Raw genomic sequence first — 21,413 nt, 5'->3', positions numbered from 1 at the left:
CGTTACAAATTTCTTGTCTGTCATAAGTAATTTTCAATAAAATTGAGAATGGAAATGGGGAATATGTCAAAGAGACAACAACCCGACCAAATAGCAAACAACAGCCGAAGGCAACCAATGGGTCTTCAACGCAGCGAGAAAATCCCACACACAGAGGCGGTCCTCAGCTGGCCCCTAAATAAAATTGTGTACTAGTTCAATGAAAATGGACGTCACCCTAAACTCCAAAACATATAAATGAACTTAAATTTAAAAACATACAAGACTAACAAAGGCCAGAGGCTCCTGACTTGGGACAGGCTGTATGAATAGTGTATATAATCGCATAATACATTTCTAAAACAACTTAAAAAAGACTGAAATTGTTTATAAAACATCAATTTTAAAGGATAAAAAGTAAAACTTCATATTTGTTTAAATCGTTCTGTACTTTTGACTAGTTCAGCCTGGCATCTATTACAGAACTTATTATTTAATTGTGTCATACAGAATATGAAAACATTTGCAATGAATATTTCTGAAGGGAAAAACTTCTAAATTTGATAATTTAATGATCCTTAGAATTCCGTTGACAGTTAAAAATGTTCGGCTCTCTTCACTTTATTTACAAACAGTCTTTTAAAACATACGTGTCCTTACCAAATCGATGTTCCTTTAAAAATCGTATTCCAAATATATGTGCTGCATTCCATGTAAAGCCTTTTTGTTTTCTCTATAAGCGTTTACTCACGCTCTGTGTCCAAATGGTTGGCGTCATTTTCAAGACTCATGTTTTCTGCTGAAACAAGAAAAAATGAACTGGAATGATGCCCAGGTAGGTACTATATCATCTGACAATAAATATCACAAACAACTGATAAAAATATCGAGTTTTAAGTTCTCTATCAAGAAAAAATATGTAGATATTTGTTTTACTTTTATAATAACTTTTTCTATTAGTTTTTTTTCTTAAGACTTTTTTTTTATTTCTATCAAACGTTATGTAGTTATTCATATGTTAATGTATCTGTTGACTTTCATTCAATCTCAAAAGGGGGGGAGGGGGGAGGGGAAACAAACAAAAAATCGTTGAATCACGCTTCCTTTAGTCCGTCTAAAATCAAAAGAAATAAAAATCTACATATACATCGTTGTTTTCTTGTTTTTGTACATAAGATGTTGGCTATCTGTCTCATAGACATACCAAATTTTCATATCTTTTATTGATATATCTATATACATGTATGATAATTAAGTAGGTTGTTTGCTCGGATGATATGTACGGCCAAATGTTATTTAAGATCTTTTACTCAACTTTAACTTATACACACAGCTGACCTGAGCCTTATATATTAATAATTCGTTTGATTACAATTGTTAAAGGGTAGGTTTAAAATTGTAAAAGTCTTTTCCTGGAAAATAAAGTTCATTTGTTAAAAACTGGAGTACCTCTATCATATACAAATCACAAATAAAACGAGAAACATTTCATTGTATTGAAGCATGCCTGTCAGGGAATCCATGCAAGACTTGCCGAAGTGCAGACTCAAGAAAAGGTGGAATTCTTAAGGAATATGTTATCAAAAGAGAATGGAGGTAAGGTTATTGCACTGATTGAGTAATCGTTAGATGGCTATCGCGAAACGGACAATATCCAAACGTTATTTGGAACTTGTTTTTGTAAGGTGCTTGTTCAATTTATGGAAGAATTGGGTTAGAAATTTTTATTTTCACTACGCTAGCTCATGGAGACGGTGGTCCGAAGCGGTCTAACAAGGCCACACACTAAATGTCAATCCGAATGTCCAATGCGTGTATTTTGAGAAAAATGCTAGTTTAGAGTTTAGTGTGACGTCCATTTTCACTGAACTAGTACACAACTTTATTTCAAAACGTATATAAATCATGAGTGTACTTTAATTTTTCAAAATCACATTATGTCGTATTTCTCAACTTGCTTGCTTAAATTTTCACTTTCCCTAGGATTTTAGCAAATATTTGAATATATACTTGTATCCAAAAACATATTTAGGAGATTACAAGTTAAAACAAACGTTTTATAGAAAGTTAAAATACATTGTTCCACATTCTCAAATGCAAACGGTAGTCATCACTGCGTTGACTTGAATTATCATTGATATGGTCTTAATTATAAATTAACTTTTGACAATTTTTGAACTCTTTTACCCCAAGAAAAGATTACCTTAGCTATATTTGGCAAATTCTTTCGAAATTTTTAGTCCTCAATGCTGTTCAACTTCGCACTTTATTTGGTCTTTTTAACTTTTTGATTCGAGCGTCACTGATGAGTCTTTAAAAGACGCAAAATCTTCAGCCTGGTATCTATGACGAGTTAATCATCAGCTGTTGGTCAAAACAAATAAAACTTAAAGGGAACTTTTAGTCAATCCAAATCGTTTATAACTAATATCAATATTTATCTTAACGATTTTGAACATACCTGTGATAAACAGGAAAACTGCTATATGATAATAAAATCCATTTATGTCTGGAGAATGCGATAGGTGATAGCTATGTAATTTTAAACCTTAATCAGAAAACGGTTATATGTTCAAAAATAATGATTATACACTAAATTGTACGTGTCGTTCTCCTTGATAATATTTAACTTCAGCGATGAACCTTTTGGACACTTTTATAACATTAAATATGTCTTGCCTTATAGATTATCGTGTCTATTTTCTTGTATTCTGCTACATGTTCTTATTTTAGATTGGTGGATAGGGGCAAAGGATGACGTCAAAGAAGGCCAATGGCGTTGGGCATCCGGCGAACTGTTCGATTACACCGACTGGGCTCCTAATGAACCAAACAATGATAGGGACCAGGATTGTCTACAGATGTATAAGACAGACCAGTATCACTGGGATGACGATCACTGCTCTACAGCCAAGCATTTCATCTGTGAAAAAGGGTAAGAAGTTCTAGTAAAAAATTAAAAATCGATTTTAAAAATTATATGTATTTTTAAAAAGTTTTACATAAACAGGTTTTTGGAATCATATGCGTGTATGCATCAATTGCAAATGTGTGTGTGAAAATACCCAAACAAAAAGAGTTAATAAATTTAATCATTGGTATGGTTTGACATTATTTTGAATGTGTAATAATAATTTTCCCGACGACTTGATTAACTGCTATGGAATACCTTATGTATATCACACCACGTGCACGTCAATGTTTCGAGTGTAGTTATCATATTTTGTTATTCTCAACTTGTTAATGATTTTTTTATTGTGATTCTTGTGAGCAACAGAACATCATAACAGATAAAGATTCAGTTGAAGTAACTTTTACTTTAAGTTTTTATTTAGATTAATGGTGATTTTTTACAAATATTCTTTTCCTCTTCATCCTGTCGTCAAACGTTTGATCTTTACATTCTTTTGAACCCCGATTTATTATCATCATTCTAGTACTCTTACAGTTGTCTTAAAAAGAACAAAGATAATTTTTTTCTATTTATCTATCTGGTTTCTCCTCAGTGTATTTCACCTATCAAAACTACTATGTTGATTATGAGCAATGCGTGTTATTTCTACTGTAACACGAAATCATTGTACGTTTTCTTTGCGTTTACAATGTATATTGTTTTTTTTTATCTATTTTGTTTGATTTAAATTTTGTTCAACAGCTTATTGTGTTTCCTTCTCTCTTTGTAATACGTTACGCAAGTATAAACAGACTTCATTAACAGGGTTGTTACCCTAAAACAAAAACTCATCCAGCAGGGTCACTGAAATCGACACTACGCAAGGTTTGCAGTCACCATCACACAAAGGTTGGCCTATAATAAATGCTTGTGTCTTCACTCACGAGAGACAAGCTTTCCAGTCTTATATTCTAAGATTCCAGATAAGTCATCGATATGTAAAATCCCGATTGTGTCATATTCTCTATCGTGACTTTTTGACTAATTTGGAATCACATGACGGGTGATGAATGTTTTGCAGGAGAAGCTTACCCTGTCGACGCAGTCGATCTGGCTCCGTATTGATTTTTTCAAAATACGAATCTCTCAGTTTTATTTATCCTGCTTTGTATATTTATAATATATTTATGTCGCTATTCTACTGTTGACTCTTGCTTGTTAAATTACATTGTTATTTTATCTTATTTATCTTTTCATATAACAATTTATTTTATTTTTATTGCAGCTTTAATACAACGTTACCGGTTATTGGATGATTGTGTTGCCTTAATTTATATATACAATAAACATCATAGCTTGTTCTGTTTTCCTCACCACTTTTATTGCACCCACTCTTTTTATTATGCAGCTTAATCTGCATAATTTTAATTATTGCATTGTTTCAATCCAAATATACTCTCAATTTTTTTTGCCTTATTGTTTTTTTTTAAGTGACGGGTTAGTATACAAAAAGATATGATTGCCAATGAGACAACTATCCGCCAAAATTCAAGTAAAGTGGATGTAAGCAATTATAGGCAACCGTACGGCCTTCAACAATAAAAAAAATCCATACCGTATAGTTGACCATAAAAGGCCCCGACATGAAAAATATGATACAATTCAATTGAGAAAACTTACGGCTTAATTTATAACAAAACAATATACGAAAAACAAATATGACAGATGTCAATCAACGACAACCACTGAACAACAGGCTCCTGACTTGGGACAGGCACTTAAAGAATGTGGTGGGGCTAACCTAACCCTCCCCCTAACCTGGGACATATTGATCAACCAACTCGTGATGGCGTCCGTAAAAGTTACGATGGGATGATTTCAAGTTCACCACTTGGAACTCTTGGTTTAATAGCATCCTTGTGAGCAGTAACCCTCTCTTACGAAAAAATATGATAGGAAATACCAGCCCAGGAATATCGTATCAACTGGGAGATATATACTCCTATGCAGGAGCTGCTGGAAAGTTGCCACATAGAAATCAAAAGTTCACAATTGGGAAGCTGAAATCATCTCTTTTGTCGTAAAGTTTTGTTTTCAACCTACTCTCATTGTCAATTTCTAGATGTATCTCAAGCTATGAGGCAGACTTAACTGTATCTGTTGTATCCGTTATCCCAAGTTCGATGAGATAGATGCGTTCAACTTAGTCTCCAAATTTTGAATTATTTAGTGAGAGAACATCATCTTTATAGCGGAAAGTGAAGTTATTAAAGAATACTGATAATTTCTTTTCTTTCTTCTAAAGAACTTTCTGTATGAAATAAGCTTTATATGAATAAAGAAACAAGTCGGCAAGAGAAGGAGCACATGAGGTTCCCATGGGAATGCCGATTGTGTTTTGAAAAACACGTCCTCAAACCTAACAAATATGTCATCAATCAAGAAATCAAGCATCTTGATAATGTCTGTTTCAGAGAATTCCTTGTTTGAATCAGAGTGATTTTTTTACAAAGTACGATGATTTATTCCTCCCTAAGACAAGATACTTGTTTAAAGGAGTTCTGTGTCTCTGTGAATAAAGCATTATCATTACATTAGTCAGTAATTTTGGGGCTTTTACAAATCGTTCGTTATCTTGTATGTAATTGTGCTGTTAAATTGGTCAAAGGGGGGACAATTCTAATCACACTAGAACCCGCGTATCGGATTTAAGCCTTGATTTTGTAAATTGTCAGTAATAATATTCATGATTGATTACAGTCAGGATTCAACTTTGTCAAAACTATCTCCCCATTACGCCTCCTAATTTTTCAATCGCAAAAATGGAAGTCATTGTAGGGATGACGCGCTGTCAATTCAGCTCTTGAAAACCGATACATTTATCCATAGAATAAAATATAAGTATTGAATATTATTATTTCCCAAATTACAGGGCCCGTAAATTGATTGACATAATTGATAATTACAACAATAAACATCACAGTGTACATGTATATTTAGTATATTAGCATCGGTCAAGAATCAGAGCCATCAACCATATAAATTATGAATGCACAATTAAATAATAAAATTACATTATATGCATTCGTTATAAAATTACTTACTAGTATCAATATTCAGACATGATCTCCTTAATTCAAAACACTCTCCAATATAACAGCCCATTTTTCCATAAGAAATATACTTTCATGTGTCAAGAGCCAATAAATTTCAAAGATTTACTTAAGTTTTTAAAATCATAACAAATGTTCGAAACGTATTGAAAAAAATCTTCTCTTTTGATATCAAATAGTGGACATTCTAATAAAAAATGAAGCTCATCCCCAACTTTACCAAATGAGGAATTTAAACAAAGTCACTCGGATCTATCTATACTTTTTTTTAATTTAAATATCTACCTTAATTCTTAAAGAGTGAGCGCTTATTCTTAATTTACAAATTATCCATCTTTTGTTAAAATCCAGTAGTTCTAAATATTTTTCTTTATTAAAACAATAATTTATAGAAAAATAAGTACCAAGCTTCCCTTTTTCTGAGTTATTTGTTTGATACTTCAGTTTATTCCAAAATGTTAAATATTTTTCACATAGTTTTTTTTTAACATACTTACATAAAGAACCATTTGGTTGGTCAAAATAAAATAATAATTCAGTCCATCTCTGAATGTAATCTATACTAGAGTACCATGTATGAAAATTAGAAATATGTAATTGTTTACAACATATAAATACATCATATAATAATCCTTCTAAATATAGCATCATTACCATTCTTGCATGACAGTTGTATTTTAAAAGACAAATGTATCTACTAGCTATTAAAGCATCATTTAATGTACTTTTATGCCTTTTGTCAACTTAAAACTATTGTCTGATCGATTGTCAGGGTGAATCTTCGAAAGTTTAAAAAGATTAAACAAATTCTAATTAAATATTTCATGGAAGGATAGACTGAACATTTTCAGAGGTTGAAGACGAATTACCCTAGAAAATAAACACAAAAAATAAAAATTGTTTTGTTGAAGTAATGCATTTTTAAGATCCACTTGTAAAGTCTGTCGTCGATGGTTTTCGGTAAAAATTTAAGGGGGTGTTAGTGCACGGTGTGTCCGACTTCTTCTTTTTTTTTTTATTAAATTTCATGAATAAAGTAATCAATATTACTAATTTTGTAACTGAAAAATGAGTGAACGAAAATAAAATGGAATACAAGTAAGAAATACACATCAAATTTTAACATTTGTAGTAGCACGAAGCTTGCTTTATTCATCATTCCCAACTACTCTGTTGTTATGACTCATTAAAAAGGTATTTCACTTGACCCATATACTTCATTTCTTGGAACTGTGAATTTTTAATGTTATATCAACATGTAGCCTAAATATATAAAAATAATTAGATCTGAAGCAGAGATGCAAATGAATGCTTCAAAAAGATCAATCTCTTATCTTTCTGTGGATATTTTGTCATAAGAAGAATTTATGTTAATGCACATTAAAGATCCACATGTATATATATGCACCTACCATCATCGACTGTTTTGTGAAAATTTTTCTTTGATTTAGAAGTTTTAAATATCTCGCAGCTCTTTACTATAATTCAAGTATAAACACGTATATAAGATGCACACAAACAAAGTAATGCACCTACATTAAACTGTTTAAGCCCATAGAATCGAATGTAAATAATTCAAATATATCAATTTTACAATTTTTACAAATTCTAATTTCAACTGCATATCAGCCTATATTTCGTGAGACAGTCAATGCGTTCCCTAATGCATACCCTAAATAGAATACAAAGCGAACATATGGTATATACGATAGAAACAGAAATTAAATTTCATAGATTTTCAAGAAAACCGCGGTTAATAAATAATGCCCATATCGTGTTAACTTGAGGAACACGGGAAAATAAATATTATATTCACACAGCAATATATTTAGCATTTTTAATTACGGCATATGTATAATCTCTCAACGCAAAGTAGTAATATTTATTCGCTTTGTGTTATAATCATCACCTATATCGTTATTTTTACATATACATACATAATAATTACACATTGCTTCACGTTATTCAGCATAAACGGAAAAACACGGATTATAGGCATTTTAAAACAAATGGGTTCCTTCCTTTGGATAGCAAAATAATAAAAAAAAATAAGCACATTATTTTTCTTTTACTATCGATCGTAAACTGATCAAGAATGTTTTACAGTTGTATTTATATTTATATTTTATATACTTAATTTATTGTATCGGGAAAGTGTACAATTGTGTCATTAAGGATACTGTATGTACTATCATTTTTTTGATGGCGTCTTTGTCAGATTTATTTGTATGTTTGATTGAATTTTTAAGTCAGTTCTGTTGTATGTCTATGATGTATATTTACACAGTTTTGGCTGCTGAATCCCAATTATTGTCACGCTAACCAATTATGTCTGTTTGGGCTGCTGATCCAATTTTTGTAAATCTAACGAAACTATAAACAAAGGAACAGTAGTATACCGCTGTTCAAAAGTCATAAATCGATTGAGAGAAAACAAATCCGGGTTACAAACTAAAACCGAGGGAAACACATCTACTATAAGAGGAAAACAACAAAATAACAGAATAACAGAACACAGAAGTGCAACAAAAACAAACAACAATGCAACATTCATAGAAACGAACTATTAAATAACAACTACCATATTCCTGACTTGGTACAGGACATTTTAAGAAAAAATGGTGGATTGAACCTGGTTTTTGGGCTAGCTTTATGACAATGTTAAATATACCGCTAAAATGACAACATTACATGACGGGAACAGAGTACAAATAAATGCAAAAACACCAAAGACAGAGAAATACATAAATAAATAATATAATAGTTCATTTCGACATGTTTAACACAGAATAACAACGAATTACTAAAATAATTTAGGACAGTACACAGAAACAGCTTAATAAAATTACGAAGTGTGTGTCTGGAACACGGATGGATCAACGCCACAAAAAGTAACGTCACAGGTAAATTTCTAAAATTGAATATAAATCAAGATTAGGTTTCTAATTATGTTACTTGATGTATTTTATAACAATTACAAGAATATTAATATAGAATTGTGTTAGTAATAGTGCAACTAACTATGTCGGCCTTTCTTCCAAATCTAACTGTGTAAAACAAATAAATCCTGTGCACATAGTTGCTTTAAACTAAAATCAAACAAATGAACTGGGTGATTAATTATCTTTACTTTTACATACGAATAGAAAATAAAAGATAGACTCACAACTACAAACGATAAGACGCAAAACAATAGCCGATCAGAATTACAAATAAAACTTCGTAACTAAATACATGCACGCTGGATAAACAAATACCGAGACACGTCTTATAGCAATGTGATTTAGCACTCAGTAAAACAGTCATATTCGGGAATTGGTCACGTTCGGTACTTAAAAGACCAGACGACGAAAATGGTAAACCATAATCTAAGACGTGGAAAACATGTCCTTAGTTAGTTTAGACAAAGACACATCGTATGGTTCAACAAATTCATGATGGTGTCCATAATATTTACGGAGTGTCATTTTTAATCTTTCCTCCTCATAACTTTGTTGGAGCAGTTTCTGCGTTAGAAACACACTCCTGTATATGAAATCCGTATAGTGTTTCATACAAGTTATCATGTATTCATTAGTAGTGGAGAAAAGTTACATCGGTTTTCTATCACCTTTAATTTCGTATTTCTACAATAATCTTATTACATCTTAACTTCAGCTGATATCAAGACCTTTGTTCGCGTGCGTTACCTTGATTTGTATTTGAGATTTGAACACCGGTAGCTTCCTAAACGAAAGATCTATAAACTATGAACACTTTACCAAAAACCTGTTTGAAATATCTCTTTTCGTTTGAAAGTTATGGTACTTTTTCGAAAATGTATTTAACAATGACATTAAACGTTTTAACCCCAAACCAAACTGATTTCTTGACTCAGAAGAGTCCTTTTATTCTTTTTACTTTACATTAAAGCAACATTATCTGTCATTTTCTTTTTTCTAATTATGTACTAAAACGTGATAGTCTTCGATTTCGGAATTAATCTATTAGCAAAATGAATATTTGAAAATCTCCAGTTCCTTTATATTGAAAAAGAACTGGTTTCGAGGAAATTTTAATCAATAAATAAAAATTGCAAGGAATGAAAGAATTTCACTTATATTTGTTTCTTATACTGGTTAACATTTTAAGTTGTTGTTATACATGTATACTGGAATTTGAATACTGAAGATTCTAAATAATATCCTTAAAAGATTCAGCAATATACAATGAATCAATAACATTTAGATCTAAAGGATTTAAGTTATCCATGGTATCGAAATCCTTGACTTAAAAATTTAAGACCATATTGCAAATGTTATAAGTTTGGGTTATATTAACCAGTTTAGTAATATAGGACCAATTTACAACTTAAAATCACTTGCCACAGTTGATGCATGCCCTCCGTATAAAAAATAATCAAACGAAAACTATGTCCCTTTTCCTAAAGTTATGTCAAAAAAAGAAACAGCGATATTTCTGATTCCTTTCAGGCAGAAATCGGACCAACGGTTTACTGTTAAGTTTTTAGGATGAAGCCAGTCCATCGGTCACTATACACACACGAGTTTGAGGTTGCGAACAATTTATGTCCATAAAACATATGTTATATAAAATTGACCAACTGTGTATTTCTCTATATGTAAGGGGTGTATCTAGGAATAAGAAAATGTATATGATAAATTTGAAATATCTCAAATTTTAATGTATTACATTTACATGGACAACTTACAGACCCAACAGAGTTTATCTCAGTTTAAGAGTTCATTGTCCTTTTTTGCAAATTTGTATTGTATATATATTTTGGTATGTCAAGTCTTTGCTTTATCAGACCTGTGTTATGCAATTTGTACAACAAGTGTTTCATTAGTAACCTTTTGCAGGTACACTTGAGACTTAAAAGTTTGGAAAGTCGGAAATTTACATAATATTATATATAACGCTTCTACGTATTTATACATTCCTGGCTTTCAAATGTCTTTGTTCGAGCGTTCCTGGTGATTAAAAAACAGGAAAGCGCTTCGCACACATGACAATTTATGAAGTGTTATGTTCATTTAGTAGCACTGGGTAGATACCACTGCAGGTGGACAGTAAGTCCCCGAGGGTATCACCAGTTTAGTTCTCAGTGTTTTGGTACCGACACTACATGATTTATGACATATTTTGTTATAAATTCTCCGTTGATAGATTTAGAAATAACTAAGAAACTAAGGTACATAGTTGATTTGAAATAAAGTTGACTATTACTGTTAGATCTCTTGTGTTCATAAAGCTCTTAACGTTTCTACGTATTTATACGGTGTCTTCTGGCTATTCCTACAATTTGAATATTCGTAATATGTCTATTCCTACATAGAAAGAACAATAGATGTTGTTATTGCAAAATATGTTGTTTCTGTCATTTGAGTTTAATTAATTAAATAACTTGTAAATTTACCTGGTAAAAGTAAAGAAAAATTAAATAATTTATATAAAATTAATGGTGAAATTTTGACTACAATTTAATTTTTATGGGGAAACCCATTTAAATTTAATATATGTAAATTTGCTGGTTAAATAATGATTTTTTAGGGAAAACACCATAACTACTAAAAGTGCTAAAACTATTATTCAAAAGGAGGGAATTCCATCATCTTATAGTAATTAGACTGCTTACTTCAGCATCAAATGAAAAGCATTATTCATTATGAAATATACAAAGACGAGCTTACACCAAGTTCCTACTACTTATGCAGAAGAATTGTTGAAACTTTGTAACCATGAATGGAAAGATGATGCACAACAACTTGTAGAACACATACCAATCCAGTATTCCTGCAATGACCAACTATACAACGAAAGACACAAGACATTACCTGCACTACCAAGATCATTAGGAGATCTTAAAATCAATGGTGAATGGGGTAAAACAACCACCAGACACCCATTCGTTATGGCTGATGATAGCATCAATGGTCGAATGTTCAGTACGCACATTTAGCAGCAGCAGTCACTATCTACCATGACGGTAATTCTATGTATGTCCTACACACTATTCTATCAGCTTTACACATTCCATAATATAATTGGCGGTATAATGTACAGTCTTCTACCTGGTAAAGATTAGCACAAAAGCCTTCTACACAAGACTTCTAAACGTTCTTCAACACGACAACATCCATCTACTTGCTTTAAAAGCTGCTGTCTACCACCCAACGCAGTTGAAGATGTTTGGTTTAATGCTCTAGAGGACATTGATGATGCAGATACTAATATACTAATATGCCAACACTTGTTTTTGCAGATTATGTTACTAGCTACTGGATGGAAGGAAACAAAAGCCTATTGAACCATTACGCAACAGAAGGTCCTAGAACAACAAATCATCTGAGAGGCTGGCAAAACCAACTAAAGAAATTGGTCAAAGCACCCTACCCAAACATCTTTAGTATAATAAAGCTATTAAACCACAATGAACCCATCCACGCACGTACCCTTCTCCAATACAGAGCTGGTGGGAAACGTGTTCACAAAAATGAAAATATCGTGAGATCGACAGCCGACTGGAAACATTGAAAACAAGACTACAACATGAAGAACTCACGCCAATGCTGATGCTGCTTTTCACCTCTAACATTGACTTTGTAAATTCTCTATATATTTAACAATTGAGTGCTACTGACATTTAAGGCTGTGTCCTAATGAAAATTGTTTGTTTCCATATGTTCTATTTGATATTTATTATGGTAATACTATTTATCATTTACAAATTATGCCTATTGTAATATAGAAAAAAGTTTTCATTTTTTTCATTTCCACAGTTTTTGCCTCTATTTACTTTGAGTAATTAGTGAAGTGTTACTAGAGATTTCCAATAAAATGACATACGTACCTAACTCGACGTACGCACGTAACGGGGCCGGTTATTGCTAACCTATTAATTTTGTTAAATGCGTCAGTTAAGTTTCAACTAAGTATTCATAAATTATTAAACCCATTCATGATAAATTTTATCAATATCAAGTATTTCTAAGATGATGAAAAACGAAAGAAATCATGATTTTTATATATCACGTGATTATTGAGATTCCCGCCAAAACTTCATTGTCATAAGACCACGTATATACACGTATCTTTACCTATCATACAATTGATTTGAGTCGTCTATCATGGTTTTGACCATGACTTTGTTTTTCGATATACTTTGCAAATGAACCTTTTATTATTTAATATTTGATATGCTTTTATTTTTCGTTATCAGATTGGCATGCCTTTTTCCTTTCGTCTCTTAATGTTTATAATATTTAATTTCCGTGGGTATTTGTTATTAGACAGAGATTTTTCTAGCAATTTCAGAAATATCGAATTCAAAGTGTTAGTCAGAATTTGTCTTTGTTAACGTTGATGACTGGGATTACATCATACTTAATTAAACATCATTTCAAACGTTCTTTTCTTCTGCAGTTAATCTTGTTTTTTTTACAATCTCCGATTTTTTTCCCAGGGAAAACGTCCGACAAAATGATGTGTATATTTAAAAAAATATTAATACAGTTCTTGTACTTCTTTAAATTTTAATAGTTGGCATACAATTTTCTTTCAAATGAAAGTCAACATTAAAAAAAAGAATTTTGTAACTAATAATAATATATATGTAAATAAATATGTACACCAAATCGTTATATAGATTGTAATTTGGAAGGTGTACTTGATTAGCAATTGATGACTAATCTGCATATAAACATTGACCGCTGTGGATCAATTTATAGTACATAGTAATTGGCTAAAAAATGTCCTGTCCCCAAGTATCTCTGATTAAAAGAGGACGAAAATGCCAATTTATATACTTGTTGCATTTTTAAGACAACTATAATGCCTCTTCAGTCTTTACGGTAATTTTCTTTTTAAAATGTACTTTTAATTAGTAAGGCTTGATATTGTCATAGTTGTTTTTGGATTAAGACAACTTTTACTAATCCAATAAGAAGTGGATTCTAAAACTATCACACATTGATTGAGTTAAGCAAAAAATTTTAGTTTCAATTTTTGTCTCGCCTTAGAGGTATATCTGGACAGCACGAGCCACTGTAGTCGTAATTCACGCCATTTGGACTCTGTTTGATAGTTGGACGCTCCAAACGGATCCAGGTATATACATGTCGAAGTGTAAGGAATAAAAGTTAAACTCTACGACATATCCATGCATAGGATCACCAGTGAAGGTGATACACGGCTGAAAACACATTTTATATTAATAATTACTTTAAATATGTATATAGTTATCAAAGGTATTAGGCTTATAATTTGACACGCCAGACGCGCGTTTCGTCTACATACGACTCATCAGTGACGCTCAGATCAAAATAGTTAGAAATCCAAACAAGTATAAAATTGAAGAGCATTGAGGACCAAAAATTCCATATGTAAACCAAGCTCTCTGAAGGAAGGTTTTTCCAGGTTGTTCTTATGTCGTGCTGTCGCACCACTGCCCCTGCTTAGAGGTAGGGGGTTGAACACTCATTCCTTATGTACCTGTCCCATGTCAGTAGCCTGTGGTTTGCGCTTCAGAATGTAATGAAATTTGATAAAAAGAAGATTTCTAGGTGCAACATGTGAGTTTTTTGCTAATTATTGTAGAAATTACATGTCAACACATTCCGCAATTCAAAATGTCGGCTTCCTTGGTTACAGACAAGGAGATAGAGAATTGTACGCTTACTGTCATCCAATCAGAACCATTGATACAAAATAATTGCGTTAGAATTAAGAGATAACTGTATTGTATTTGAAGCTTTGCGGACGTCCATCGGTAGAATTACTGTCGCAAATACCCGTTTACCTGTCTCCGCTACGCGTCGCCAGGTAAACTAAATTTGCGACAGTAAAACTACCGATGGACGTCCGCAAAGCTTCAAATACAGTACAGTTATCTCTATTCTAATGCAAAACAAGTACATAATTCAATTTCAATCATTATTTCAGTGTAAAATTTTCATTAAAGAAAATTCCGCGAAAAGATGTTATCTTCTTTGGCCCCTAAACTAGGTGACGTCATAGGTATGCTTCCGGCGTCAAACGTAAACACCGGGCGTTTTCTGGCTTCTTGACCGCTTCAGAATGTAATAAAATTTGATAAAAAGAAGATTTCTAGGTGCAACATGTGAGTTTTTTGCTAATTATTGTAGAAATTACATGTCAATACATTCCGCAATTCAAAATGTCGGCTTCCTTAGTTACAGACAAGGAGATAGAGAATTGTACGCTTGCTGTCATCCAATCAGAACAATTGATACAAAATAATTGCATTATAATTCTTATTTAAGAAATAATTCATGGGGGCTTGAATATATCGTGATTCTACCACGGGTTGGCCCTTTATGACAAATATTTTACCCTGAGCGATAGCGAGGGGTAAAATATCGGCATAAAGGGACAACCCGTGGTAAAATCACGATATATTCAAGCCCCCATGAATTATTTCGATTCTAATAGGACAAATACGGCAATTGTTTTGGATCGAAGCGCTCTAGATGAAGGCATTATTTGCTGTTCCCATAAATAAACGCACTATTAAATTGACGTAAAAGACCGGAGCAAACTGAATAAATGACATGCTTAAACTATTTACAATAACATATTTAGATAGGTTTGGATGAATCTAAATGATAATTGTACTAATATGTCTTATATGTATACAAAAAATGGCTTATATAACACATTTTTGCATCGTTTGTTTACGTTTCCTTGTTGTGATGATTTTCGGTTTTACAAGCGTGTATTTTCCCGTAAAATGCTCATATTCTTACGTCATCGTTCTATGACGTCGGGTAGCTCATTCATAAAAAAACATATGACGCGGGAGTACGATTGGAACAGCCCAAACAATATATTCATATTTTACCACGGGTGTGTACTCAAAGCGTTTGAAGAACGTCATGTTAGAATGGCAATTATACCATATCTCCTTATTTTTTTTTTTTTTAACTAAATACGTTTAATATTCTCAGGTAATAAATTTTACGGACGCCATCACGAGTTGGTTGACCGTTATGGAATACTAGTAACCGTTTCACAGATGATATCGGATATGTTCCTTATGTCGTAACTACAATACCTTCTCTTTTCACGAATGTGACCTACCGAATTAGACTATTTACCGGATTTGTAACAACATAAGCAACACGACGGGTGCCACATGTGGAGCAGGATCTGCTTACCCTTCCGGAGCACCTGAGATCACCCCCAGTTTTTGGTGGGGTTCGTGTTGCTTAGTCTTTAGTTTTCTATGTTGTGTCATCTGTACTATTATTTGTCTGTTTGTCTTTTTATTGTTGGCAATGGCGTTGTCAGTTTGTTTTCGATCTATGAGTTTGACTGTCCCTCTGGTATCTTTCGTCCCTCTTTTTTAACATGTAAGAATTAGCTTTCAGTACCTGTGGGTACTTTGAGATCGGTACTCTTTGTCTTTCATTATAAAAATGTAATTGTTTTAGGCTTAATTTAATATCGATTAGTTGAGCTGTTTCCAACTGAATTTTACAGGTTTTTTTCTTCTTATATTGTGCTGTTACACCAGAGTGTTGAGCGCTGACAAACGCGTTTAATCAGGCCAAATTCTATATTGGCTTTCCCAAGTCAGGAGCTTTCAATTCAGTGGATGTCGTTGGTTACTTTCTGTCATTTTTGGGTTAATTTTACTCTTGTAAAAATGTTTATTTTCGTTTGAACTGTTTACATTTTTCGAAGTCAATGCCTTATATACTATAGTATCTGATAAAACGGTATGAGTATTTGCTTATTGTTGACGACAGCACGAGCCACTGTAGTCGTAATTCACGCCATTTGGACTCTGTTTGATAGTTGGACGCTCCAAACGGATCCAGGTATATTCATGTCGGAGTGTAAGTAAATCGAAAAAAGAATGCATGCTAAGCATACTAATGCTTTTGAAGAGAAAATTGAAAATATTTGTTGAACCGGGACAGACTGGCGGACGGACAGACAGAGTGTTTGCAATATGAGTGCAGGTACAATATTTAATCAGTGTATGTATCTTAGATGCTAGTGGTAAGGAAGTCTGGATCAAAACGGGGTAATCTTTACTTGTTAAAAAATATTTTATACTATTTAGAATAATAATTGCATGCCTACTGGATATTAATACAATAGCAAGTCACAAGGATAATGAAAGCTGTGAACCAATAAAAACTAAGCTTTTTGATACAAAGAAACAAGGAGAAAAACCAAACAAATTATGCAACAAAACAAGTGTTGCTAGAATAGTAATATATGCACATAAAGCATGAAATATATGTAGGACTCAAATCTATGGCGGGTTCCAAATATATGGCAGATTCCTAATCTATGGCAAATATGATGTTACAAACGCCAAACAAATCAAATCTATGGCAGATTTTTGTTTTCTGCAAATCTATGGCAGATTTAGGAATTACGTAATTTTCCGGGAAAAAAAGTAACATATAACGTCACAATAAAATAACGCCATATAAGTCCTCGACGACAGTAAAGTTGTTGGCTCTCCAAACTTTCCTGAAGTCCTGTGTTTAAATTCTCAGGAAAACACTTTCCGCTTTCCCTCTAGAACAATTTACCGATGGTTTAAATGAAGATGTGATCTTTTATCCATACGGGTTCAATTATTTTGTTGGACCCCCTGATCGAATGATTTTAAGACTGGATTTTTCGGCTTCACCACCATGCATGATGCATTCACGAGTAAGAGCAGGTGTTTGTTTAATCGAAGAAAGACAAGTGTGTCTTTGTATCGGGTACACTAATTTACATAGCATATAAAAATGCGACTGTAAGTGTTTGTCATGTTCAAAAAGGTACAATCATTTATCATTATCATTTCATCATCCTTAATATATATGTAATATTTGTCGCTGGATATATCAGTAGCATCATCATCATCATAATTATTATAGCTTGAGGCTAAATATTCGTCGTATTTATTATAGCTTGTAAGTATCATAGCTTGAGGCTAAATTCTTATCTGATAGTTTAGCCAATTTATGTCGAGAACTTATTTTACGCATGCATCTCTTTTCTACATAGTTTTTATAAATGTCCAAGTTAAAGCTAATAGAGATCATAGATGTATGTTTATCAAATGATCATATCTACTCACAATTAAAACAGTTAGAAAGGGATTGACTCGTCACAAAAACAGCAATTACTAGTATTTCCAAATAAACTCCATGTACCGATCTTAGAGTATTCACAGCTACTGAACACTATCTTAAAAACAACTACAATTAATAAATACAGAATAATTATCCAGTCTAGAATATTAATCAATTATTTCGTACTGTTACACCACTGTATTAGGTAAGTGGGCCCGTTAACATGTTTAACCCCGCCACATTATGTATGGATGTGACTGTCCCAAGTAAGGAGCCTGTAATTCAGTGGTTATCGTTTGTTGCTGTGCTTTCGTTCATTTTTTTGTACATTATTTAGGCCGTTAGTTTTATAGTTGTAGTTGTTTTACATTTGTGATTTTGTGGCCTCTTACAGCTGACTATTCGGTATGGTCTTTGCTCATTGTTGAAGGTCGTACGGTGACCTATAGTTGTTAGTTTCTCTGTCATTTGGTCTCTTGTGAAGAGTTGTCGAATTGGCAATCATACTACATCTTTTTGTACATATCACAAATTAAGTAAAAAAGTACATAAACACTAGAAAAGCAAGACCTTGTGTCATGTCAAAAGCACAGAGTGTCTGTAGAACCATTAGTGTTCATAACTGTATAGCAGCTTATATGTAGTTTCTATAAAATGTAATGATAATTTATCAGTAAAAGACACATGATTATTTGTTAGTGGAATTATATGTAGCTAAATAAATGAATATTCATATTAAAAGAAACATTAGGAACGAGAATATGTGTCCATTAGATTACACGCCAGTATCACATTTCCGTGTTAAGTGAGCCCTAAATCCAGGAAAAAATCCAATTCAGTTTGTAGTCTTCAACTTTTAAATCTCGTGCGAGATGTCTTAATTAATGTTCAAACATTGTAAGTTGTTTTTAAAACGTATTTATCAAAGTCAAACGACAATCATTTAATTTTTTTTTTGTGCCATACAATTTGTGATTATTGCCGGATACAAGATATTTGAAAGAGGGCATAGTTCCCGATAATTGAATTTATACTGCCGAGTGGAGCAACGCGAAAAAAAATTAGACGATTTTATACTAAACATTTGTATAGATAACGTGGAAAACGTGAGATTTTCAAAATTATTTGGCGATCGAAAGGGGGAAGTACGCCCTCTACCCCTGTATCATTGCACGTTTAGGTATACATGGACAAAAACCTCGTCCCATGCATTATTATAGTTGAAGACTAAAAAACACTATTTGATAAATGTATCAATGATATAATTTTCTGTCAAATTATCTTGAATTAAATTATAGAACATTTTTTTTTAAAGTTAGTCGCGTACACCTTTTACATTCGGGTGTGTTGGAATCTACTTTTTAAACGTTAAAACTTATAAAAACAAAAAAAAGAGATAAACTTCTCGCTTCGAATTTCATTATTTTAATATTTTTATGCTAAATTTTTATTTGGTAGTTTTTAAAATTCACATTTTGAGAAGAACTGAAATATGGGTCAAGTGAAATGACAAGAAATGATGGGTGTATTTGATTACAAGTTGATAGCTTAAGTATTCCATTAAAATATTTTTGTCAATAAAATCATTCAAAATTTAATAACAAAATATTAAAAGATTAAAATAAGTAGTTGGGATTGATTTTTACATTAAGTCTATTTAAGCAAAAAATGCGTGTTCAAAAAGCAAAAAGTGCATGCAGTGTATGCTCCCCTCCGTCATCATTCAATGCAATAGGACGAAATACGTTGAGTTAGGTTGGTTATGTCGAGTAAAGTCATTTTATTGGAAATCTCTATTTCAACATACGCCAACGTAATCCGACTTAATCTCTTTGTTAACAAAATAATTCTGGGAATACCTACATGAAAATCTAAATATTTTACTTGTAAAATTCAAATGTAGGAATGGCCAGAATAAACCATATATACACCCCTGGCTTTCAAATGTTTTGTTATGAGCGTGCCTGGTTAAAGTAAATCAAGAAAAAAGCTTCGGGCGCACGTAATTTATTTAGTGCAATTTTGTTACACAAACATACAGATCAGATTCATTTTTCAAAAACCAAAGGTATTAAAGATTAAACGAACAGAAGAAAACAACTACAGATAAACATCGTAACATAGCTCCTTTAATGTTTGTGTCACCTAAAAGATCTTTGCAAAGGGTTACAATGAACAAAACTGATAATGAAATGAAGGCAAAAGTCTCGATTAATGAAGGCGGAATAACAACAAGCTAATCTCTATTATTTTTCTGATGACTGTTTCTTCCACAATAATGCATCGATGTTACGTATGTATTAAAAGAAAAAAGTTGTACTTGATAAATGTGTGAAAGTAGGACAATATGCATTTTCACTGATTTTGTAAAAAACATAGTTGAATCTTACATTACAAACATCCATAATTTAGGTTTTTTTTATTGTTACAAAAGTAAACAACAAATACTTTCATTACCATAATAACAAAGTAACATGTATTTTTTCATCGATTATTTCACTGCTTATAAAGACTTATAGATGTTCAATACGATCTTTCTTACATAATTTTTTTTTTTCACCACTTTTAGATTAAATTTAACACCTTTCCCTAAATGTTATACAAAAGGCGTGAATTTCAAGATATTTGTTAGCAATGAATTATACAAAGGTTACTACTAACTACTTCTGTTTAATGATGGTCAAGGATGCTGAAGCTTGAGTTAATGACTGTTGCTATTCAGCATGTCGATATACACATGAGCAGCGAAATATAGATATGTGGAGATAGTTTTACTCTCTATAAATACAGAATGAAAACTTAAAACACATGTGGACTAAATTAATGGAATGTATTTTTTCGCGATTGGAGGGAGCTTTTTGGTAGGATTTATCAACTTTTTGTCAAATACGATTTTATCTGCATCAGAAACCAAACACACTAGTTTGTTTTTACTTCTTTGTTCAGGAATTGATGATTTCTTTTTTTCAGGATCATTTATGTCACCTGTTGAACTTGATTTGCATCTTCCAGATAATTGGAGATCTTCTTTTGAAGCAATCGCCATTGTTGTCATCTCCATGTCAATATCGAGGTGATGGTTATTTCGAATACTGAGTTCTGACATAGCGATACATTTTCCTTCTGAATTTCGTCGAAGGTCCCCGAATTTCGGGTGGGTCGTTCTTTGCCTTCCTCCCATGACTTTTAATTCCCTTTCTTTTATGATATCACTTGGAAATTGAAAATAAATTTCCTTTCGGTCATAGGCTATATGCTTAGGGCTAGAAAAATCAATCATCACTACTGGTAGGTTAAAACTAGATACATCTTGTGGTGATC

General features: G+C 32.3%; 1 protein-coding gene across 1 annotated transcript; it reads left to right on the top strand.

The window, feature by feature from the left end:
* The first annotated feature begins 503 nt into the window (after positions 1-503).
* On the top strand, positions 504-4,231 carry LOC127728807 (lectin BRA-3-like). The gene is made up of 4 exons (XM_052236418.1): positions 504-814; positions 1,482-1,575; positions 2,713-2,914; positions 4,158-4,231. The coding sequence occupies exons 1-4, from the start codon at positions 794-796 to the stop codon at positions 4,186-4,188; spliced, it is 348 nt and encodes a 115-aa protein (XP_052092378.1). The 5' UTR covers positions 504-793; the 3' UTR covers positions 4,189-4,231.
* Positions 4,232-21,413: the final 17,182 nt, after the last annotated feature.

The sequence above is a fragment of the Mytilus californianus genome, unplaced genomic scaffold, assembly GCF_021869535.1.
Source record: "Mytilus californianus isolate M0D057914Y unplaced genomic scaffold, xbMytCali1.0.p SCAF_2, whole genome shotgun sequence".
Taxonomy (NCBI): domain Eukaryota; kingdom Metazoa; phylum Mollusca; class Bivalvia; order Mytilida; family Mytilidae; genus Mytilus; species Mytilus californianus.
Note: the sequence above shows the minus strand (reverse complement) of the source record. Positions and strands in the feature narration are given on the sequence as shown.

Coding starts and splice junctions, on each gene's coding strand:
- LOC127728807 (XM_052236418.1), top strand. CDS start 794: ATGAACTGGAATGATGCCCAG. Junction 815..1,481: donor TGAACTGGAATGATGCCCAG/GTAGGTACTATA, acceptor ATTGTATTGAAG/CATGCCTGTCAGGGAATCCA. Junction 2,915..4,157: donor CATTTCATCTGTGAAAAAGG/GTAAGAAGTTCT, acceptor TTTTTATTGCAG/CTTTAATACAACGTTACCGG.